Source organism: Micromys minutus, assembly GCF_963924665.1.
Source record: "Micromys minutus genome assembly, chromosome: 13".
Classification (NCBI taxonomy): Eukaryota; Metazoa; Chordata; class Mammalia; order Rodentia; family Muridae; genus Micromys; species Micromys minutus.
In genome coordinates, this window is record NC_137982.1 from 51,028,315 (window position 1) to 51,053,951 (window position 25,637).

The following is a 25,637-nucleotide window of genomic DNA, read 5'->3' on the forward strand; positions in this document are numbered from 1 at the left end:
AGAGAATAGTGTGAGCATGGCAGGTGGGAATGCAAGCCTACAGCCTCGATCCAACACTGACTTCACACAAGTGGGCGGTGCAACATAATCCACGCGGTCAGCATGCCGCCCAGGGATTGGCTAGCTCCTCTGGGACAAGGCACCATGTGCAGGACTCGGGGCTGATGTGTTCCCAGTTAAGGACGGTGGTATCCAGTCAGTCCCGCTGAGGAGGAGCGCTCTTTGTTAAACCCGTGCTTTCCTCAAGTCCTCATGCCCGTCGCGGTACCGCTTTGTTCCTACAAATTTGTGCCCCTTTGCATAGAGAGCAACATCTATGGAATGCGGCATGCTGCCTTCTCTTTAGAATGAGTTCTCTTCGCCAGATATTTATGCAGCGGAGACCTCTCTGGGCATTGATGTAGAAGGGTGCCTCCTGACTCGTGCTCACGGTCAATCTCTTCTCCAGGTCGCCAACTGTCCGGCCATTCTCTTAAACACCATCTGCACGCCCAGGTACAGCACCCACTGCTCTTAACTGCCATCCGCAAGCTGTCTACACCAAGCCCTCCAGCCTTTGCTCCTTTACAGCAAGTAGTGACCATTTGAGATTGTGCCAGCCAATAATGTTTATTCTAAATCCCCTGATCTCTTTTAGGAACGCGTTTGATGACGTTGTAGTTCTCAGGCAGGTCACGCGTTGCTGTATGATAGAGACCTGTCCGATTTCGCTCAAGCGCAACTCCGTCTCACTTGCTCCGGTCAGAGGCTTTTGCACCTTGCTTTGGAAACTGGTAATTACAAATTAAGTACTTATCTTGCCTTTTACAGTGGTCCGTGTTTCTAAGCAGCAAAGTACCCTAGGATACAGACACCGAATCCTCTTCATGGAAGGATGGCACTACCTCCGATGTAAAGACTGAACTGAAACCCCTGTACCTCCCGTAGTTGATTAGATAAGGTGAGGGCGACTGACATATCTCAAATGCATAAGGCATATTTATCCAGTGCTAAATGCTCCCCCTGAAACTGAAAAACCACCCAGAATTCACTGTTTCTAAATGGAAACATTGCAACAGAAGGATCTGGTTGTCACGTCTCTAACTAAAGTGTCAGTTTTGCTAGCAGTGGGACAGTCATCATTACATGTCACCTGTCATAATATGAGGTACACAGTACCATTTACCATTCGATCTGAAATGGCCAACATGAATTTAATTAAACTTTTGACTGAAAACCTAGTTTCATTTATACTAGATATTTATTGTTATTTAGAGGACCAAAGGACAGACTAAACAATACACAAAGAAGCCACTGGGCAGTATGGAAGAATCACCTGGAATCACATTAGAAAGAACCACCCTAGATACAGCACATCAGGACAAACTGTCCTACTAACCCTCACATCCACTAAAGTGTCTATAGAACCAATAATCAATAATCTGGACTTTTTCAAAATCAATGTCAAGGAAAACATAATGGGGAGGTCAAATATCATTTAAATATAATTAATTAAATGATATTATATTTATATAATAATTATATATAATTAACTCAATAGAAATTAGCTAAAAGTACATTGTAGGAAACAGGACATTTTTGATAGGGACCAGTGACTATAAGTAAGTTTGGTAGACAATGGTATGTGGGTATTCGTGAAATGTCTGGTTTTAAAGGTGCACATTAAAGGTTCATCGGGTGGATATATGACAACGTCTATAGGCTACTTTGTAACATAGTGGCAGTGTGTTTAACACAAACATGGGAAAGCATAAGAACTATAAGATGAAGGTGAGGCCCACACAGGTGCTGCCCCAGCTCTACTATTGCTGTGGGGAAAACCTGACCCAGAAGCCATGGGGGAGGGGGGGCTTGTTTATCTTCCATGGGGGAGGGAGGGCTTGCTTATCTTCCATGGGGGAGGGAGGGCTTGCTTATCTTCCATGGGGGAGGGAGGGCTTGCTTATCTTCCATGGGGGAGGGAGGGCTTGCTTATCTTCCATGGGGGAGGGAGGGCTTGCTTATCTTCCATGGGGGAGGGAGGGCTTGCTTATCTTCCATGGATTGCAGTCAATTGTTGCAGGAGGCTCACAATGGAAAACACACTCTTCCATTTCCTGGTGGTTCCTGGTAGCACGAGTCTCATTTAGGGGACTGCAAATACATTTATGTGACCTTTAAAATTCCTCTTGTATTAGTAGGACAGGATCCCCTTGCATCAAAAGTTTTGTTTCCACTTTCTCTCATGAAAACACACACACACACACACACACACAAAATAAGAGAGAATAAAAACAGAAAAATATAAGGCAGATTTCAACTGCATTAAAAAAATCCAATAAACAATATTAATACAGTGAGAAGTCATATTATAAAACAATTTCCAAAACATTATGGTATAAAACAGACTAAAAACCATAAAGCACTTATGTTACTTACTACAGGGTAATGGAAAGGCTTAGACAAATATTTGATGGAGAACAAGGATCTATCAAAACCGGGTTTTATGGGGATGTCTAAGTTCATTGGAAGAAGTATTAAGCATGTAACGGGTAACGATTTCTTTACTGCCGGGTTAATTTTTCCAGCATCCGTTTCACACTGATCCTCCTATGTAGAAGTTAAAAATGGCAGAAAATATTTAAGCGCTGGCAAATGCTCTTCTGAGTTAAGAGCGGCACAGAAATAAACTCTGATCTTAAGTCAGTTCACTTTCCAGAAACACATCAGCTCTAACTCAAGGCCAGCAGTGGGGTTTCAGGACCACACTGGCTCTCGTACGCACGGAACCGCTCTGTCAGACAGCCTCCACTTCTCAGTCCCCGTCTTGGACTCAGTGTGATGTCCCTGAGCTCCACTGGGCGTTCAGCCTTCCTCATCTCACCAGAGAAAGGAAGACTCTCAGGAGCAGGTGGCCCAGAGGACGGCACTGGTGAGCAATGAAGCCAGGGCAACATTCGCCTCTTACTAGTACCAGATGATTCGGTACGCCTGTTTTCCACAGAGAGAACTCACTACATAAAAGCACTGGGGGACCGTGAGGCAGGTAAGGCATGGTCCTATAAGAGGTTTGGTTCTGTTTTGTTTTGTTTTTTTCTCTAGGAATGACTCACATGCCAGTTAAACTGAAAGGGAAGTTGTTTGTTTGATGAGAAAACAGGCATGCGTTCTGGATGGAGCGAAACATTTTCCCGGAAGATGGGCCATAAAAACACTAGAAGGATAGATGTCAGATCGGCAGCTACAAAGAACCCAGTGATCAACATTTTAGTCTGGTACAGCACCAGGCATCAGATTCAGGACCTCATCCAGGGACAGGCTGATAAATATGAAACTATACTGAGACATTTAAATCCCTACCTCTTAGGAAAAAACAAAAAGAATTTCACAGGGGCAGTGATCACTTTTTCATAACTGCACAATAGTATGGGCACCTCCCCAGTAGATAATCCAGGGTTTAAACAGGAGCACGCGTCAACATTAATATGCAGCTGACTGGATTCCCAGTCCCTTGGTAACCTCTCAATTCATACTCTGGAGTACAGACCTTTTTAGCACACCAGTTTGCAATGAACCAGCAGTGTAAAACAGAAGGGCCAACTGCTCCTCTGTTAGTAACAAATGTGCTAATATGTACTAGTTTAAACTTGATCTATCAGTGAGTCAATGAACCATGAAGGGTGGGGGTTAATCAGGGTGTTCTCCAAACAAAGGCTCCTGAGAGCTGCAGGGACGCCACCCCCAGACTCACATCTGTGCTGTTTTTGAGTTTGGGTGTGATGGGAATGGCAGGGTGCTCAACACAAGATAGGAACCCAGAATCTCCAAACAGTCTTTTAAATATTCGCCACTATTTTACAAAAGGAAGCAACCAAATTGTTGGGAAGCTAAAGCCCAAACTGGAGAAACAGACACCGCCACTAACCACTGCTAAGAAACGCTGCTAGAGAGTTTCTGAGAGTAAACCATGCCCAGTTAATGAGTAACCGAGGTGGTAAAAGCCTTTCAGGGAAGATCTATTTCCCAGCAGAGCTTGGAGGGGAAGACATCCTCTATCTTAGGTGATTTATACTGAAATGCATTGATTTCCCTGTATTGTAAACAAAGGCATATGTGTGCTGAGCTTTACTCCTACAGATATAAATAATTCTAATGCCACAGTTTGGCTTAAAGTTAAGACATAAAATTCGCATGCAGTTTGCCAGTGAACAAATCTCTTTTTCTACCAGCTAACATGAAGGGAAGGACAATTAACAGAGCAGATCACCTGCTGCTGAAATGATCCAAATACTTCACTGTTTAGATAATAACAGAGCTAACACCAGTGAGACCAAGAGAAAAAAACGAGAGACAGGAGACAGTTCACCCAACAGACTATGTTACCCTTAGCCAACCATAGGCTCAGTTACAACAATTACCATTAAAATACAATTAACATCTCAAGAATCTAATTTGATTGCACAATTGGACATTTAATCAGCCACTGAAGTAGGAAATTATAAAATAACAGATAATTATTTCATGACTGTTTTTAACTTAATAATTTAATCCAGTTAGAAAGTTTCACTAAAGTAGCTTACTCTGGCTCACACATCTGAAAAATGGTTTTAAAAAAATATTCTCAGTAATTTGTAAGGTCTCCAAAGCTCAAAGGAACCAACACCCAAGGGAAGAGACAGTATCTGGAATGGGAAAAATTTTGCCAACTACACATCAGATGGCAGTTAATAGCCAGACCATGGGATGAACTCCAAAAATCAAACACTAGAAATCCAAATACTCCAATCAATAAATGAGCAGACTGAATACACAGTCATAAAAAGAAAAAAATATATAAAGGGTGGGTAAATATTCTACCCAAAAACTAATGTTGGGATGCCTGTGTCCAATTCGAACATTTATAATGCAAAGCTTGTTAGCTATGGTTCTGAACACATCATGAAAGAAGCCCGGAAATATTTTTAGAACTAGAGGCCAGGGAATCTGCTATGAAATTGTCTTTTCTAAAACGAATAATAAAACAGGTCACAAAAATTGAGGAGTATGGGAGAAGGGGTGGATTTGCAAGGGGTTGTGAAAAAGAGGGAAAAAAATAAAACAAAAACCTCTTCCATATCCTTAGCTATCAGGAAATACAAACTACAGTTGGAGCTTCGTGGCCAGCACTTGCCTAGTACCATGAGGTACATGTCCCTGGTTCCAGCAAGAAGAAAACTAACATGTATTATAACATACTCAAGTGACCTTGATATGACTGAATATCTAATAAGAGACAGCAGAGAGTACAGCAGGGGCAGAAGCAGAACTTTTAGAGAACACGCGTGAAGGGCAGAGTCATTTATGGGAGCGAAAATTATAATCAAAACCAGTGAGAGCAACACATCTGTAGAAATCAAATAACAAATTAAACCCAGGGTGTAAGAAGGAATAGAAAGATAAAAGCAAAACTGAATGCCATGGATAAGGACCCGAGGAGGTCAAGTTACTAAATGAAATGACCCCTGCAAACCCAGCCCCTGGGAGCTAGGAGTTACACGTAGGCTTAGGTTTCTCGACATACTTTTAATACGGATTCTTAAAAGCTTTAACCTGCCTTCTGGCCCACCACCCACCAGAGGTAGTAAGTAGAAAGGAAAGGTTAGTAGAGCAGAGGAGGATGTGGACCTGTTTAGAAATAGTTCCTTGGGTCCCTCCCTCGTCCGGCAGCCAGGCAGTATGGCGGCGGTGGAGACACGCGTGTGCGAGACGGATGGCTGCAGCAGAGAGACCAAGCTCGGGTGTCCCACCTACATCAAGCTGGGCATCCAGGGCTCGTACTTCTGCCCGCGGGGATGCTTTAAAGGGGGCTGGGCGACTCACAAGCTACTACATAAGGAAGCAAAAGATGAAAAGGCGAAGCGAGCTATGCTCCTGGGTTGTAGAAGGTGATGTGAGCACTGACCCGTGAGCAGGCTTTCGGTACACCAGTAAACGCAGACCGCATCACCCACAGATGCCAACACGGCCAGTGCCCAGTTCTATTCAGAGGCCGGACTGTGCTGATCACCCCTTAGGAATGTGTGAATCTGAACAGGCTCTTAAAGGTACTTCTCAGATTAAATTGTTCAAATCTGAAGATAGAGAAGGGACATGACTTGTGTGTAGGCATGGCAGAGAAGTTCGGACATCTCTGCTGGGATGATTAAAGCGGGTGTAACCACTGAAGAAATCGACCGCGCTGTACGCATAGCATGCATCGCAAGAGATTGCTATCCTTCCTTGAATTACTATAACTTCCCAAAGTCTTGTGGCTCAGGGAATGAAGTTGTCTGCTGTGGGATTTCAGACAGGCGGCCTTTGCAAGAAGGAATATTGTTCATGTGGATATCACTCTTTATCGAAGTGGCTATCATGGGGATCCTTTTTCGTTGGAGATGCGGACGAAGGAACACGGAAACTTGTCCAGACAACATATGAATGCCTGATGCAAGCCATCGACGCAGGAAAGCCTGGTGTTTGACACAGAGAACTGGGAAACATGGTTCAGAAGCGCTCCCAAGCAAATGGATTCTCAGTTGTTCGAAGCTATTGTGAACATGGGATCCACAAACTTTTCCACACAGTCCCCAGAGTATCACACTAGGCCAAAAATAAAGCAGTTGGTGTGATGAAGTCGGGCCATGTGTTTACAACTGAGCCAATGATTTGTGAAGGTGGATGGCAGAAGAGACCTGGCCATATGGCCCGACTGCGGTGAGGAGGGATGGGAAGAGATCCGCTCAGTTTGGGCACACTCTGCTGGTCAGGGACACTGGCTGTGAAATTCTCACCCAGAGACTCCATAGCTCTCAGCCTCATTTCATGTCCCAGTTTGAATTTCTCTCAAGACGCCTGACATCCAGCACCACCTCTTACTGTGCGTTTCATTGAAAGTATAGAAAGAGTTCTTTGGGACAAATCCAATCTGCGATGTCAGGATGTCAGCAGTTCAGCTCACGTGGATCAGAAGTGGCAATTTGACCCACTCACAAGCATCACTTATAAAGGCAGGTTGATCCAGAAGAATCCGCGTGGCTCTGCCAATCAGCCACCACAGGAAGGTTTTTGTTGGGTGTCTCACTATGAAGTCATAACAAGTGATGAGCAGCAGGCGATGGTAGGGCGCACCAATACCACCTAGCATCGTTCGGGAGCACCAGCATCACCAATGCTGACTAACGAAGAATGGCAAGACACACCAGCAACACACAGCACTGTCCACTGTCTTTTAGGTTATACTTAAGTCCTTTCCAAACGTCACATGCTCTCTCAAGTGTCCGCGCTAGCAAAATACCACATGCCCTTTTTCCAGGCTGCCTCCAGAAAAATACTACATGTCTTTTCTCAACAAAATATCTCTCATATGTCTGCTTCAGCAAAAGCATCCTCTCATAAGACGGTTTCTAGAAAAACATCACAGGACACAACTGAGTTCCCAAAGAAACCAGAAATTTCTACTTCAATTACACCTGGAGATTACAGGGGAGATCCTGATTTGGAAGTCAGGAGGAACACTACATCACACACACACACACACACACACACACACACACAAGGTCCTACTTCGAAGAGCAAACAATAAACTAATTTAATCTTTGAAATTGGAAAAGCATAATATGCATTGTAATTGATAGAAAATATTCAGATCAATAGAGAAAACATTTCTGAAAGTAGATTATGCCTTTAACCTCTGTAGGAGTCATGGTGTGTTTTCCTTTGTTTTTTTGTTTGTTTGTTTTGTTTTTTGTACTCAGCCTTGAGATAAACAGAATTTCTTCTGGTATATGGCCTCACCATGACACACTATGTAAACATGAGACCTCCAAAGTGAAAACTGAAACCTCTGAACTGTGAGCTAAAATAAACTTTGTGCAAGTTGATTCAGTCAAGCATTTTGAAACAGTAACAGAAAACTGAGTGACCCACAGACTTTGTGGTTGCATTTTTTTTTTTGTCCCAGCCCTGGATCTAATAAGCTTCTCAACATTCTTAGTTTGTTGGAGTAGAAATTGATACCAAGAAAACCAAAATGTTAGGTGAATTCATTGTCCTCAGAATGTCTTGGAATACAGGCTGGTAATAGTATCAGAAGTGGGGTTTATGTTGTTCTCTGATTCCCATAAGGCTTTACAGTGATCTTCCTTGTTCCTCTCCTTTCCAAATCCCCATCTTTTCTCTTCTGTAGTCAGCTGTTCTCAAAGCACATTTGCTCAGCCCTGTGACTGGTATCATAGTAGCAGTGACAGTGTGAAAAACAGACCTTCTAAAGGTCACGATTCCGTTGAGGATATGAACCCACTGACCTACAGCCTCACACTGGGCCCCACCTCTCAGGATTTCCACTTTCAAAAGGCACCAACCTTTAACATCTGGGCTTCTGGGAAACGTCCCACATCCAAACTAAGGCAGTAAAGTATTTCACGATACCCACAAGTCAACAAGCACCACCAACACTATAGGGAGTAGGTTGACGCGACATAGGGCCAGCTTCAGGAATGGTTCAAACTTCTTTCCTTATCTTCCTTTCTCTTCTTATTCCTTTCCCCTCTCTCCTTCCTCCCTCCCAGCTTCCCCACAGTCTCTCACTGCCCTCTATGCTTAGGTCATGACAGGAAGGGGAGTAGCCTCAGAAACTCAGTGACAAGGGCCCTTAGTCATCCTGCAAATGGGCCGGAAACCACACACATGGGCTTTGCTTGTCTCCTGGTTATGAGGGAGGAACCAGTATGTGTAACTAATAGAAATAGCAAATGAACATTTTTACGATATGTGATTTTCCACCTGAGAGATATTTTTAAAAAATGAACTAAAATTGATTCTCGTTATTCCTTAGGTGTTTCCTCCCTTAATGCTGATAACTGGGTGATTTAAAAACCAATTGCACAGTGCTGCAGAACGTTTTCTTTGAAAATACTCCATCTGCCTTAAACAACAACAAATCTATCCACAAAAGATTGTATCTACAAGGGACTCCTGAAGGTGCATGTGACAACTTTATAAACATCACACAATTGTGTTAGCATCAGCAGTACTGTGGTGAATGCCAGGAAGTTCTAACAGGTTATTCCCTGAGAGGAAATGTCATTTGTTTCTTTTTGTATAGATTGTAGGTTGCCACTTTGTTTCTTTCTAATTCATGTGTTTCCCACAGAAAACTGGCCGTCCATTTTGGCTTCATCCAAGGACTGATTCAACTTTGACTCTCTCTTGCAGGCTCAGAGTATTTGAGTAAGGTTTAGGAAAGTCTGCTAAATTAGGAACCCAATACTAGTCAGAGAATGGTGTGTTTGTGTGAGCTTTTCAAATTCCTCTAGTTTATCATAATGAAACCACTGTCATGGTATCTGTGCAGTTCACCCTAAGACATCTAAGAATCCTCAATATTTTCAGTGATTTTTCAGTGTTGGGACTGGAAGCTTTAATATGACTGCTGGCCCCAAATGCTGTCTGCTCCAAGACTCTCAACTTCAGAATCTTAATGCCGGAAGCAGAATACTAGAGACGGAGATCTTTGGTGCAGAGGATGTGAAGGCTTCTAACAAGTGTCTGACATACTACTTTTGGGACAGAGTCTTAACTACATAGCAACTGTGATGCCCAGAAGTAGTAGCCGATAGAAATAACTGGACAGTCTGGGAAGGAAAATGGGGGATAGATGTGAGGAGATACTCGTAAGAAATAATCTGTTTTAAGACAAGCCAATGCCATTAAAAAAAAAAAAAAAAAAAAACTTACTAGCAAAACCAGTAAGGTTTTAAAAGTAAGGTTTTTCTACTTAAGTATGAGACAAAAGTGAATTTTAAAGAAGCTCTGGTTTTTGTTTGGTTCTAATATATCTCAACTGCCCTAAGACAATCAGTCCCATGGGACACTTAATTGATCTAATAGGAAACAGGTGTAAATTACTCTTTTTGTAGAAAGAAACCAGTTTAACACTCTGGGGAAATGGCTCCACAGGTGAAGTATTCAAAGTATGAGGATCTGAGTTCTTTCCCTAGAACCCATGCAAACATGTCCGATATGGTGACATAGAAGCCGAGCTTTGGGCAGGCAGAGAGAGCTGGATCCCCAGAGCACAGTGGCTAGCCAGTCACTAATTAGTGAGCTCAACTCCAATGAGAGACATTGTCTCATAGGAGACAGATAGTGTAGACAATGTCCCTGAAGACAGTAGCCTAAGTATGGCCTCCATAAACACATTCATTCACATGCATACATGTTAAAAAATAGGATTCTTCAGGCTTTAAAAGCTCCTTTAGTCATTTTACTTTTTCCTGTGTATAAACCAATAAATAATAACCATCATTAATTTATCCCATCTCACTCTTTGTTGTCATGAATTCTTTCAAGTCCTCAAGCCTCCCAATAAAACTCATAAGTAATTTTGTTCCCATATTTTTGTGGGAATGTATTTATAGTTCTTTGTGCTGTTATGAGTATTTAATGAGATAATTCATAAAAGTTGCTCACAAAGTATGTGGCATATAGTAACTGCTTAATAAATGTCAGCCATTATCATTAGCCTCTGAATTTTAGAATAATGACTCTCTGATCTTCAGAGAAATGGTGTTAACTAATTCATTTAACAGCATGAAAACTTAGTTCAACATTTTACTGGAAACATTTAGGGGATATTCATTTAACACTCTGAGTCTAGTCACATGGCAAAACCTGACAAAGCCTACCTAAACTGTTTCTCTGAGAAGAAGTTGAATTATACGAAACATACTGTCTCAGAGGCTTCTCCTTGCAGAACAATCTGACATTGATATTCACAAAGATGAATGTGCACATCAGCTTCTATTCCCAAGACACTCTTCAGTGAGTGAATCAAGAATATGCTTTTCTCGTACAATACAGCAATTCATTTTTTCCATATAATTATAATCAACTGCATACTAAACTGTAGCCCTCTCTTAGGAGGAAAATGCTGCAGAGGGTTTTGGGAAGCCCTTGGGAAGTTGCAGAGATCATTTGCTGCAAGTATCATAGAACCAACTGTTTCCATGGAACTAAGTCTAGCTTTCTATCACCTGAAAATGTGGTAGCTTTGAGACAAGAATCTAGAAGAAACTGGAAAGCCCATCAGTTCTTTCTTGTAGTGTCTAACAGTGTAAACTGGAACAAGGGCAAAGGTTTAGGGAACAAGCTATGACCCAACATGATGGGAAGATGGTGCCAGTGTTGGGAAACTTTTGCAAACATATAAAACGGAGTTTAACTGTTCTATATTTTGTGTGCAAAGACATCTTTGGCAACAGTGATGTGTGTGGGTTTGCATGCATGCATCTGTGAAACTAAGTTGTCCAAAGTTGTCAATATCCTGGTTCTTGCTCCTAGCAACACATTAGATTAAATAGTGAGGCCCCTATAGGAAGCCCATCTCTTGGCCACCAAGACCTATTCAGTTAGAACCTCCAGTGGCTCAGGTCCAGGAATAGCAGGTCACAGGGTGAAGATAAGTTTTCTAGAGAGCAGACTCACATACCCTTAGATATTTTCAGTTTCTCTTTTGCCTTATTGTTTTATATGTGGCCGGCGTGTAGTCTCAGCTTGAGCTTGTTCTACTGTGTTCTTAGGGCTCCAATGCTATGGTTTGCAATATTTGCAGGCTGACACTTAGTAAATTTTCACACTGCTAATTGCTAGAATAGAAACAATTCAAAATGTGAAACCAACCTGTTCTAAGTTTAAAATAAACTTTAACCGCTTCTATTGCCTTATTAGCAAAAAATGCATGGTTGCTATATTTTGTCCCCATGTATAATTTCAGATACAAGTATGACAAAATTGGAATGTTGGATGAAATTTTCTTTTGATAAGACAATAATCCTTGAAGAGTTAAGCTGTATTGGTAGTTGTTCAGAATTTAATACAGATGAATTTCACTGATCTTTTTCTAATGTCCAGTACTGTGAGCAATAGAAAAATCCTAAAGAAATAAACGTAACAGAGGCAAATTTATTCTTAAACTCATTGTCAATACTTGGACTGATGAATTATAAGCTTTCTCTCTGCAAGTTAGTTTATAAGGCACATAGGCTATATGAAACCATTAGAAGGGAAACATTGAGATATGTCTGCAATGAATAGCTTTACGCTAATGATAGTACTGATGTCATTCAGCTAGCCTCTGACATTTATTTGAACTGCAGGCTTGCCGCCCATATAGATTTGGGTACCCAGACTTTATGAAGCTGCTGTGTGGCTGAGCAGGATGGCATGGGAGGCGGCTGTGTGCTCATAGGCTGCCTTTCACTGCGATGATGCACTGAAGATTTCAAGTGGATTGGTTCTGAGTGGTAGGTACTCACAAAGGTTTACTCAACAGGAATAAATAAAACGTATAGCAATTGGCTGGAATGGGTGTGCAGTGAGCGGATGCAGAGAATGCGCAGGGATATGGGGGATGGAAACGGGGTAGTGGGGCTCCAAAGACCTCATTTTTAAGCTGCTGCAGGAGGTGGGCATCACAGAATCTTTCTTGGACATGGAGTTCGTCACATGAGACTATGCTTTGATGTTAATACAGAAATAAGAAAGTAGATATAATACTCAGTTTCTATGTGTGTTGATTATGCACATTTGTGGCAAAACATTCAAAAATGACATATAAGACTTTACTTTCCAGTTGACCGACAAATAACTCATTTCTTATTGCTTTTACTGATACCCAAGAAGACAACTGTACTTTAAATATGACACATTGTACATGTAAAAGCCCTGTCCCTAAACAGATCACATGCTACCAACTAATACTGCACACACCTGAGTGTCTGGCATGAGTATTCTTTTAACCGATGGCAGCTGCTCATGTTAAAGAGAGCATGAGGAGGGCCGGAAGTTCAGTCCTCAAGACCTGCATGACGGAAGAAGACTTCTGAGTTTTACACGTTGTACTTTCACCTCCACACACCAGCAATGGCACATGTGCCCATGAAGTCACATGTGCATACATACCCACACGCAGGCACACAGGCACACATGTGCACACATGCATACAAACATGGGCACACGTAACACACACACACACACACACACACACACACACACAAATGTAAACTTTAAAGCAATATTTGTGATATTAACTTCTTATGTTTTCTTCTCAGGCCATCATCTCATATCATATCATAGTAAAACTGTTAAATATTTTCCAGCTAAAACAATCCCATCTCTCTCACCCCCCCACCCCATGTGTGTGTGTGTGTGTGTGTGTGTGTGTGTGTGTGTAACTGTGATTTCATTATACAAGATAATATGAGCACTAAACAAAAGAGTTTTAAGAAATAATACTTTTTCTTTATTTGTTTTCTCATTTGTTTGGGTTTTGTGTGTTCACTAAGATCCTCCTACCAGACACAGATTTGAGGTAAAAGCAAAATAAGAGAAATTACTCTACTTAGGAATAAAACTAGATATTTAAATACCACGTCTGTTTTCTGTATGCCTCGCACCCAGAAGCTTATCTCAGCTATGACAGTAGTTTCAGGCTACATTGCAAGAACAAAATGAGTTCAGTAAATGGAGCTCATTTATAGTTTCCTGCCTTGTGAAATTAGCATTTAAAGATATGAAACTGAACAGCAATGATATCAGAAATAAATCTCCCCAATGTGTGCTAAAAATACCATTCACTGACTAATTGAAAATAGATCAACAAGTCCTAAATACATCGATAAAATTCAATAATCGTGTTCTATAAAGCTTCTTCAACCTTTTGTATATTTCTTCTGCATTTTTCTTCTAAGGTTTCTCTTGTATATCTTATTACAAAAATGATTTTATATTCTGTCTTCATTTGAAGCTGTATACTATTACCCTCCAAGCATGCCTCTAGTTCTAAACCAATAAATTTTTTCACTTCTTCTCAAATTCAAAAGGGCCTGGGGCTTCCTCCTGTCCAGAAGAAGAGGAGTCTTGTCACAAGTCCTCAAGTTCCCAGGTCAGGACACCTCCCCTTGCAGCCAGATTGAGCCTTAAGCACACTGAATCCATTCATTTTCCAAGACGCTTAGCTGACACCTTTAGAGTTTTGGATCTCAGAAAAATCAGTTCTTGCTCCTATAGGTTTCTATCAGTTTTGAGGGACCAAATGACACATGTGAGGTTGTCTGAGGTACATACTTGGACTTAAGGACACTCACTCAGATCTACATTGTAATCTCTAAGGAAAGGCTTGGTTCAGGGTCCAAAGGAGCTTTCAAATGACAAATACTAGGAAACTCAAAGATGTAAAAAAATATAATTGTGCCCTAAAGGGATAAAAGTGGACACATCTAATTACACACTAGAATAGCATATACTTAGTATATATACACAAACAAACTATATTTAAAGCTGTGTACACTTATCTTTGTATTGCGGGTATGTTTTCTTAAACCAGAAAACTTTATGTTAGACTACTTTTAACATAATGATGATAATTGCTCAAAAAAAAAAAAAAAAAAGAAAGAAAGAAAGAAAGAGAGAGAGAAAACCAACTTTAATTCCAGGATCGATGGACAGTTAGTACGGTCTTCATTAAGTTTGTTAGTGTCTTCTTTGTATGCTTGACCCATTTTCAAAACAACATATTGGATTCTCTGTCTTCAGGGTGAGCAAGATTGGGAAATGCATCTCCAATTTAATTTTCTTTATTATTTTTACTATGTGTAGCTGTGTTTGGGGGGGGGGGTGACAGTTTGTACATGTGAGTGCAGATACCCGCAGAGTCCAGATGTGTTGCTCTTGAGCTGTTGTTCTAGGCAGTTGGTGTGTGATGTATGTTACATGAATGAATTATATTGTCTACTAGTCACAAAATTAATAGAACTTTTCTGTGACTAAATGTTGAAAACAGCTGGGAGTAGTGCTACAGGCCTGTGATTCTAGCAGAGTGAAGGCTCTGAGGGGAAGATCATAAGTTCAAGGTTAGCTTGAGCCATGTAGACTTTGTCTCAAAAATTCAAAGCAAAATAAAGTTAAAAGATGCCGTGTTCCACTGTGCTCAGAAAAGTGGGTCAAGAGGGAAATTAGTTGACTTTTAGATAAAAAGAAAGTGTGTGTTTTATATTTATAAACCTGTAATTATTTAGTCAATGTTAATTAGTTTTCAAATCTCAAGTATTTGCTATTGCTTTCTTCCTGCAGCTGCCCCTGCCAACTTCTTTAAAAATTATCACATCTATTCCTTGCTCAGAGTCCAAGTATAATTGCTCATATCTAGAAATAACACAGTGTCAGAGCCATATAAAATTATGATTGTTGGATTAATTAAGACTAGAGGACCACCCGCTTGAGGCTTAAATGCCTCCTTGTTTTCCTCCTTAGAAGAGTAAGGGAAGAGACATGTAAATTCTAGCAATAAAAACGTTATACTTGCCCAGTCAAGGCAAAATTCAAAATATCTTTGAATTCAATGCCATTTTAAGGATGACTCGTAGAAGTAAGTTCTTTGTCTTTGCAATTAAAATATGGTGGTCTAATATTTAACTGGAAGTTATATACATTTTGATATGCAAAATTTCTGTCACCTCCCAAACTTTCTACAAAAAAAGGTAGGTGGGGAGTACGGGGCAGGGGTGTAGCCAGTGAGCAATCACTCTCTGCCAAAAACTCAAGCCCTGTGTCAGAGGCAAGGAATATGGTTGATATAAAGCAGGGAGACAATATACACACAGCCACCTCATTCCAAGGACAGCAAACCAGGAAGATCCGGAAGAGTTGGGCAACAGACCTTTGCCCGGAGAAGCTGGTAAGAACACAGAGCCTCCACCATTCATGGAAGAGGATTGGAGCCAATTCTGCTTCTTGGACAACAGAAACTTTAAATGAAGACTTGAATTATACGGATCTGCAGAGAGAGCACTGTGACTGAGAGCTTGGAAAGGTAATGTGTAATGTGACTGGCAGAGAGCTCTGTACCCTCCGGCACACCGTTGAGCATACTGGAGATGACCCAGACTGCCTTCGATGGGACACGGACCTGACCCTCACAGGACACAGGGTCCCTGGATGCAGAGATGGAACAAACATTTCGGTTTATATAGGTTCTTTCACTCTCCTTGAAGGTTTTGAACCCTAATGGTCAGCATTGTTTGGTTTTAAAAGTCAATCTCTTTGGTTTCCATGAGCAAAATTATCCTGCACTCCAGGAGCAAGACAGAGATGACCCTCGGGATTTCATTGTTTCCCACTCTTACCTAAATCAGAAGTACAAAGTGACATCCCCAGAGGGTGCCTGAGAAAGACGAGTAGTTTATTTATTCCTTACAATTTGACTATATTTTTAACCCTAGATCAACCTAAAACATCATTCATTAAACTAACTATTTGGATAGTGTTTTCAGAGGTGTTTGGGTTTTGGCAAGTCTCTCTACTCCTATAAAATCTACTCCTATAAAATTGCTTTTTACCAAATTGGGGCTTGCCTAGATAGATGTCCTTTGCTTGCTTGGATAAGATATATTGAAGTTGCCCGGGGCCATAAGCCCTGTGGGAGTGTTCTCAGACCTTCAGCACAAGGAAGAGGTTCACTCTCTTAAGAAAATGACACATTCTTATTATATTGGCCATCTAAGCCTTCTGAATATCTACTCATACAAATTAATTGAAATCCTTTGAGAGAAATTTAAAATAACAGCATTGAAAAATAAGCTATCACAACAAATTCTTTCTAGTTATGAACACACCCTAGGTTTATAGAGAGATGATCTGAACTCTGGCCTCTATGTGCCTCTGTTCTCGAAAGGCAGATCTAAAGATTTCACAGGCGCTGATGAGGAAGCAGAGCATTCCAGGCACAAAGCAGTTACCTCGAGCATATCATGGGAAAATGCTTAGCAGCTATACATCACAGGCCAGTGTGTCTATACGATAATCTGGTTCAGTGATGCTGGTGTTAGGAGCTCCTGCCGTCATCATGACCTGCTTTCTATCTGGGATCCAACAGTGTTACCCAGACTCCAAACTGCACTAACCGCTCCAGGTACTTCTACACTGTTCAATCTCACTGAAAACTTTTTAAAAATGGATCAATGGGAAAATAGCCTATGTAATTCCCAAATGTTTTAATTAGGTAAGTTCTATACATTTGGAAGAGCATGATATTTGAGATTTTTTAGCATTCAAAGTATGAAATGTCACTTCAAAATTTCAACCACACTGAGTTCATTACTAAGCACACCCTCAAGAACATACTCGGGTGTTTACCTTCAGAAAAATCCTCCCCACAATAAACAACTCTCAACTATAGAAAACATAGCGAACTATACCTTTTAAAATTTTCCTTTCAAATGCCCAACACAGAAACGTACTTTGCTAGCAATGTGTGAATAGGAAGGAAGTTAGTCCTGAAACAAGTTCAAGAGGAATGTGAGTTAGCACCATAAAGACACTTCTAAAACTAACTCATAGGGATAACAAGGTTGCGGGTAGGAAAGGGCACTGCCACCAGATACCAATGACCAGACTTCTATCCCCAGAACCCACAAGAAGGTGGAACCCTGAAACTGGAAATACAGATGGTTATGAGCTACTATGTGAGTGCTGGGTCTTCAGAACCGTGAAGGGGGAAGGAGGGAATCAACTCCACAGAGTTGTCCTCTGACCTCCACATATGCACTATGGCATGCACATCCATGTTAACACACCACACACATACCTACCCACCCACCCACCCACACACACACACACATACACACATGTATGTAAATTTTGTAAAACTTTAAATGCTATAAAATTATTTTTAAACTTTTCAGGTGGCTGAAGGGATATTAATGGGTTTGGTTCCCAGCACCCACAAGTCAGCCCACAACAGTCTGTTACTCCAGTTTTAGGGTCTCATATTCTCGGCTGGCTTCTGTGGGCACTTCCTGTACATGGTACACACATATACACGCAGACAAAGCACCTATACATATAAATAAAATAAAAATCTGTCTCACTTAAAATTATCAAAACTCCATAAATATGATCACTGAAGAGTCAAATTAAAATTTATCTATTAGATTGGGTTATAAGATTATTTAGATGGCAAAATCAAGTAATAATATCAACACAAATACAAAGATAATATTTTTATGGATAGTTATGCAAGAATCCTTAAGAAAATCTCACCAAATTAATTCAATAGCACATTAAAAGGACTATACGCCATGATGAAGTGAGATTAACTCTTGAACGGAAGGATGGTTCGAGGCACAATTTCCAATCGTGGTACTATGCCAGTCACATCAGCAACATGAAGGGGGAAATTATGTGATTTTCTTAGCTGATTTTTTAAAAGTACCTGACAAGTTACAAGATCTCCTCGGGATGAAAACAACAGACAAGAAACAGAAAGGCGGGTCCATGGTTTAGCCGGATGCTCTTCTCACCTAGAAAAGTAACTTGTGGGTTTTAATTTTCTTTTTACTTTTATAAATTTTGGTGTATGAGCGTTTGGCCTGCATGTGTGTCTGAATGTGTACCACGTGGATTCCTGGTGCCCGTGAAGGCCAGAGGAAGGCATTGGAGCCCCTGGAACTAGGGTTACAAATGGTTCTGAGCTGCTATGTGAGGGCTGGGTCTCCTGGAAGAACAAGAGTGCTCTTAACCCCCCTCCACCACCACTCCATCCCCTGACACGCGATGACCCCTCACCGCTCCGTCCTCTGACACGTGATGTTGCCCCCAACCGTTCCATCCTCTGACACGTGATGACCCCTCACTGCTCCATCCCCTGACACGCGATGTTCCCTACCTACACTGAGGAAACCTGTGTCCACTGAAAACCTCTGTGGTGAGTACTTACCTTCCAGGATTTTCTTGAACTGTCTAAACCATAGCTCACAGTGGTCCTCGCTGAAGTTAAGAAGATCCAGCGTGGAGTCCCGTAGTTTGTTTTGTCCCTCCTTCAGGCAGATGAACAGCGTGATGCCCAGCAGCGTGCCCCTGCCCAGATGCTTGGCCGAGCAGCGCCGTTTCAGTTTCACTGAGAATATGTCTTTAAGTTCTAGGGACTCCTCTCTGCCCAGCTGATTACTCCTGGCACCATCTAAAAAGAAATTAAACCCTTAGTCAAAACCACTGTTTCTCCAGTTGGACTGTGTGAAGAATGCTTGGCAACCACAGAACCCTTAAAACTTGGAGTTTCATCGTTTTGCCTTTTTGCCTTCATCCCTGTGTAAACTGGAAATGAGAGAAAAGGAGAGCTAGGTAAATTTCCCCAAGGATAAGGAAAAACTGAAGTGCATGACCCAGAGTCCCTGTTGCACAACACTCATGACTTTCGGAATCTTGGAAACACTCAAGGTATAAACAAATGTACAAATCAGCAGACAAAGCAACATTTTAATTACAAATTAGCACAATGCAAGGGATTTCTAATGCTGAAAAGTGGAAAACAGGGGTTTTGCTCATGGACACAGTTTATGATGGTTTATCTAAGTAAAGAATACATACGTTACCACTAAGTCACACCCCTGCATATGGTATGAAAGCAGAAAGGAAGTACTGAAGGGAAAACGGGGCAGCATTTAGAAGGGGGTCTCATTAGCAAGCGACTGAAGGCTGCTGTGGGTACAAGCCTTCAAAGCAAGTCTCAGAGCGGTCACACTATGCCCAAGGAATTTAAAAGCATGCAGGGACATTCATGGGGACATAAAAATGGCCAGTCTCTCTATCTGCACATAATGAGGTATTCAAAGGGGCATACATGTGTGTATGTGCATATGCACGTATGATCGAGAGTTAGAGGAACAGTGTGCAGAGGCAGCAGAAGGAATGAGAAAGACAGCTGAAACATCAAAAGTCAGCGAGAGGCTCCTTCTCTGGCTGGCTGGCTGGCTCTTCCCCTCACTCAGCAGTGTCAGGAGCTCCTGAAGCCCGGGAAGAAGCCTTCCCAGGAAGATGGATGTTCTACTTTAATCGCCAAGACTTCTCAGCAAGTCTCAGCAAGGAGAGTGGCGTCCTCTTCTAACCGCAGAGGAACATATAGACTGATCACCCTCTTCTAACTGCAGAGGAACGTATAGACTGATCTCCCACTTCTAACCACAGAGGAACGTATAGACTAATCTCCCACTTCTAACCACAGAGGAACGTATAGACTGATCTCCCACTTCTAACTGCAGAGGAACATATAGACTGATCACCCTCTTCTAACTGCAGAGGAACGTATAGCCTGATCTCCCACTGAGTCCATAGAAAGTCCTGGATAAAGGAGAAGGAATTCCCTTTGCTCCGTGATTAGGCAGCAGGAAGATCAGGTGAAAGCAAGTTCCTTTTTCAAAGCTGTCACTCTCGAAAAGGCTCAGGTTCAGGGCTGCTGAGATCTTTCAGTGGTTTAGGATTCAGTCCTCGCCCAGGATCAGTTCCACGGGTTTGTTTCTGATCAAGACATTCCAAGTCATAGTCAGTGAGGCAACTGTATCGCTACCGTCACCACCTAAACCTAGCAGCAGAGTGTAGCTGTCTGACGTATTCACACACACACACACACACACACACACACACACATTCTATATCAAATAATCTCCCTCACTCAGGTGGACTTTTCTTTAGGACAGACTTCTCAAACTATCAGTTTCATGGTGGATTTTCTCACGTAAAAAGATCAAAGAATCCCCAAAATGACTTTCATATCTGTGCCTATATGAATCTATAGTTTCTGTTTGGGAAATTAAAACTAAGACCTTTTAAAACACGCAGGTACAAAGTATATGTGTGATATATATATGTTTATGTATATAGTATGTATATAATATATATATATATATATATATATATATATATATATATATATTTACACACACACATGAGACACAATGTCAAACACAGCCCATGATCTTCAGAACTCCTCTGTGTTCTTGTCAGGGAATGAGAGAAAAATTGCAAGAACACTTGATAATTTCATATAAGAACTTATCTCAGTTATATTTCCTAAAAAACAAAAAAATTTAGAACATTCTTAGAAGATGCTATCTTCGCATGCTTGACAATGTCTGTTTTGGTCATATCAGCATTACATCTGTTTACATACTTCATCATCCAATCAAGTAAATTCATTACATGTTGATACTAACATCTATCCCAGCTGACTCTTCCAATCCCTTTGCTGTATAGAACCACCTACAGGTCTTTGAGAGCATCCTCTGCTTCTCGGAGCTGAGTAATATTTACAGGCTCTTCAAGGAGTCCCGGGGAAGAAACCTAAGAAACTAAACCCCGGCCAGGTCTGCACAGACTCGCCTACAGCCATCTGACGAAGGCCATTTCTAAATTGAGGTTTCTTTTTCCCAGGTGACACTTGTTTGTGTCTACCTGAAAACCATTATCCAGCACAGCAAAGGGAGTCCGACTCATCCCCCATGAGGAGTCGTGTGTTTGTGCACACTAAGCTTATTAGCGGCTGTGTGCGCCTGTCCGGCCGGAGGGTGTGAGTAGCTTCACTGGAATGTTCGAGAATCAGATATTGTACACAGGGAATTAAAACAGGCTCATCCCAAGTTCAGGGAAATCCTTACCTAGCAGTGTGTAACACACTGTGTGGTCAACTGACTGCCAGTCCACACTTGTCTTCCGTTGGAGATGCTGCTGGGAGATGTGGTGTACGGCTAGTTTATAGTACTCAGGTGAAGAGCTTGTTTTGGTCTACCCGCCGATTTTGCAAAACTCTATTAGTCAAGTAATCACTGAAACTTCTTTTTATTTTTCATTTGTACTTCATAAGATGTGTTATTTCGGGGCTGAGGGTGGGCATCTAGGGGATGAAGAGCTTGGTGTACAAGCAGAAGGCTGTGAGTTCAGTTACTTAGCAGATACATAGCAGCCAGATGTGCGGAGCAGAGGGGTGTCTAACCATTTGGGAGGAAGTGAACAGAGGGGTGGATTTCCGATGCTGGCTCACTGGTTATTCTAGCCAAATCTGTGAGCTGCTGCTTCAGTGAGGGGGACTGTCTCGAAAAGCTGGAGAGGAACAGAGAAGATACCCAGTGTTGCCATCTGTCCTCCACATGCATGTGTTCTCACAACAGTGCATACATGTATTCAATACACACAGTGCACACAGACACACAGTACACACACACACAATACACACAGACATAGACACACAGTAAACACAGACACACAATACACACAGGCACCCAGTACACACAGACACACAGTACACACAAACAGTACACACACACACAATACACAGAGACATACAGACACACAATAAACACAGACACACAATATACACAGGCACCCAGTACACACAGACACATAGTATACACAAACAGTACACATAGACACACACACAATACACAGAGACATACAGACACACAATACACACAGACTCAGTACACACAGACAAATAGTACAGACAGACACACAATACACACAGACACACAATACACACAGGCATACAATACACACACAGTACACACAGACACAATACACACAGACATACAGACACACAATAAACACAGATACAGTACACACAGACAAACAGTACACACAGACACACAATACACATAGGCACACAGTACACACAGATATACAATAAACATAGGCACACAATACACACAGACACACAATACACACAGACACACAATACACACAGACACACAATAAACATAGGCACACAATACACCCAGGCACACAATACACACAGACAGTACACACAGACACAATACACACAGACATACAGACACACAATAAACACAGACACACAATACACACAGACAAACAATCCACACGGACACAGTACACACAGGCACACAGTACACAGACACAGAGAGGGTGGTTCCCTCACATGGTCCTTTCCTCATTTCCACTCACTTGTAGGCGCATCTGAGACAAACTTGGCTGGCGTTAGACCCTTGCTGTACAGGAATCAAATAGCTTCTAGGCCAGTCAGTTCAGCATCTAGTTCTCTAGAGTGGAACACACCATAAACATGCACAATGGAGCAGAAGAAAAGGAAGGGGAAAGAAAGAAATAGACGATAAGAAAAAAAATGCTGTACTCCATGATTTGTATTAAATCTCAATCCGCATAGCTTGGATTCTTCAATATGCTTGTGTTCTGCTTAATTCAAACATTACTAAATAAATCTGACATAAATCTCTTATAAATCACAAATTTATAGATATTAGTCAGGCGCCAACGTCACATTTGGTAATGACAGAGAAGCCTTTAGAGGAGCAAGAATGCCTCTCCGCACCCTTGCTATGCCCGGTTATCTTGGCATCCTGGCTCACGCTGGGACGTAGAAGGCAAGCCTGGTGCTGCAGGCAGAGGTAGGACTCCAGCGCTAATTACTGGCTGGAGTATGATGTATTTACAAGATTCAAGGAGGCCAAACTGATCATTAGACCTGACGAAAATTGCAGGTGAGTATGTCTGCATACGAGGAGACAGAATGAGGAAGACAGAACTTCCAGATCAGTTAGCACATGATAGCTTTGAAAAAATTAGCAATTATTGATGCAGGGATTGAGGGAGGGAGGGGAGCCATTTAACGTTTACTGAAGGACTAGTGAGTGGAGGGAAGCCGACTGAATCCCAAGAGCCTGAAACCTCACTGATCAAGAATATTTATGATACAGCTTCAGCCGAAACCTCAGTGGAAGTTTTTTGGTTTTGGTTTTTTGTGGGGGTGGTGGTGGTGGTGGTGGTGGTGGTGGTGGTGGTGGTGGTGGTGGTGGTGGTGGTTTTATGTTTGGATGAACAGGGACTCTGTTCAAACGATTTGCAAGTTCTCTTGGAGCAGAGGCTGTACTGGCTAGAAAAAGACTCTAAGAACAGTGAGGACAACCGCCATCCCTGGCAGGTGTGACTTGTAAAGTGGCAGTGATTTCAATTTCTAGAAACAGAAACAAATGGACCACAGAAATGTGTGTGTGTGTGTGTGTGTGTGTGTGTGTGTGTGTGTGTGTGTGTTTGAAATTCATTAATATACTTATCTAAAGAAACCTAAAGTTTGTGGAAGGGAGTGGGATGTGGTTGCAAATTTATTAATCATTGGAGATTAAAGGAATTAAAGAATTAAATAAACTACAACAGTACTTTTAGATGAGAAATTTATATAGCCTTAAGTTAAATATGTGTCACTTGCAATTAAACAGCCAGACAAGCAGAGCTCAAGTTACCTGCCCTAAAAATCATTCGATTGCTTTGAAAGTTCTAAAGATTCATGAAGAAAAGGCACAGAGAGAGCAAAGGCCAAAGAGTTATTTGCAACACTTTGGTGGAAAAGTACTCAGAAGACTCCAGCAGGCTTTCCAGAAAAGAAGAAATGCAAATCAGCCAACAAACATAGGAAGAAGTTCAACCTAATTAGTAATCAAAGAAATGCAAATTCAAACAACCAGACAGCACTCTTTGCCTTTTAGGTTGGCACAAGATCAAAACCTGAGGTGGGCGATGTTGCGGCTAAGAAGGAAGCGGTTTCAGTGCCGGCCGGCAAGAGCGCACAGACCGGGGCTGCGGGGCTGCTGGGGAATTCGCTTCGTGTGCGTGTCAGACCATTTCCAAATGTTAATTGCGGCATATTCATAACAGCAAAGTGGTCGGAAGCTGCACGGGTGTCCTTTCAGAGGATGCTAGAGTAAACCATCCTTGCCATCTGCAGTTTTTATTGGGCAAGTGTCACCGGCCTGTCCGCATCCAGAAAGACGTTGACACCAAGAGTGCATGTGATAAAAGCAAGTTGCACAGTTGATGGTTGGGGTGGGGAGGTGTTGAACCCGTCTACATACTACTTAGAAACCCAAGAAATAACCACAGAAAATGCTTAACACCAGTTACTGCTTCAGAGAGAGAAAATTGAGAACGTGAAGTTCAGTTTGTCTCATAAATCTTCATTAGCTTTCCCTTCCAGTAATCATCAGTCTGGGTAATTGTGAGTGTAGAAAGGGGAAACGTGGGGGTATGAAGGCTCAGTGGGGAGAGAGACTTGGAGAGCTCTGAGCAACTCTTGACCATTATCCTCTAATGTCCACCCTGGCACTCGCGCACACTGAAGGAAGGAGGGAAGGAGGGAGGGAAGGAGGGAGGGAGGGAGAGAGGGAAGAAGAGAGGGAGGGAAAGGCTTTTGGTGTACATTGTTTTGATGCAGGAACTTACTTTACAGAATGAATTCCAAAAGGATAGATACCAAGCACAGCTAAAGTGAAAGGAACGCTCACCCAAGGGTCGCTGACATAAAACTTGGAGACAACCTGATTGTGTGGTAATGGGATGTGTGTTGCATGAAGCACGTTGATGTAGCAGAAGAGGGTAGCATGATTAGAATTTAGTGTTCTGTGTTGAAATGGGTCTGGGGGAGGCAGGAAGCATGTTAGAATTCTGTGCACTTGACTTTGAAATGTTTTTATCAGAGAGCTTGGCCTAAATGGTTCATCAGCAGCGTGGGCTGCGCTTAGATGTTCAGTTTCTGAAGTTTGTAAGCAATAAGCTGGCTCTGGGTGAGGTAGCGGCAGCTTTCTGGATCAGAGGTTAATGAGGGTCTCCCCAGGTCCCTGTGGAAAGCCCTGGGGCTAGCCTGAGGAAAGGCTGAAGGTTCTGGGGCTTATCTGATGGGATAAACTAAAAATCTTAGGTCATTATTTCTCCTTAGCTACTACTTCAGGACACTTTGGACACTCTAAGATACACAGATGTTTATTAAAAACATGAGTAAAGCAAACAAA

The 25,637-nt window shown here is 41.9% G+C and overlaps 1 protein-coding gene and 1 pseudogene across 2 annotated transcripts in view; one reads left to right on the forward strand and one right to left on the reverse strand.

Moving 5' to 3' along the window:
- The window catches only part of CERKL (CERK like autophagy regulator), a gene marked incomplete at its 5' end in the record, with an annotated part of 89,787 nt that overhangs the window by 34,051 nt on the left and 30,099 nt on the right, over positions 1–25,637 (reverse strand). The window contains one exon of the mRNA XM_080927345.1: positions 18,770–19,012. Within this exon, the coding sequence (XP_080783471.1) occupies positions 18,770–19,012 (243 nt within the window). The remainder of the gene's footprint in view (positions 1–18,769; positions 19,013–25,637) is intronic.
- Positions 5,695–6,888, forward strand: LOC308428766 (methionine aminopeptidase 1-like; annotated as a pseudogene). The gene has a single exon. The product of its transcript is annotated as a methionine aminopeptidase 1-like (transcript).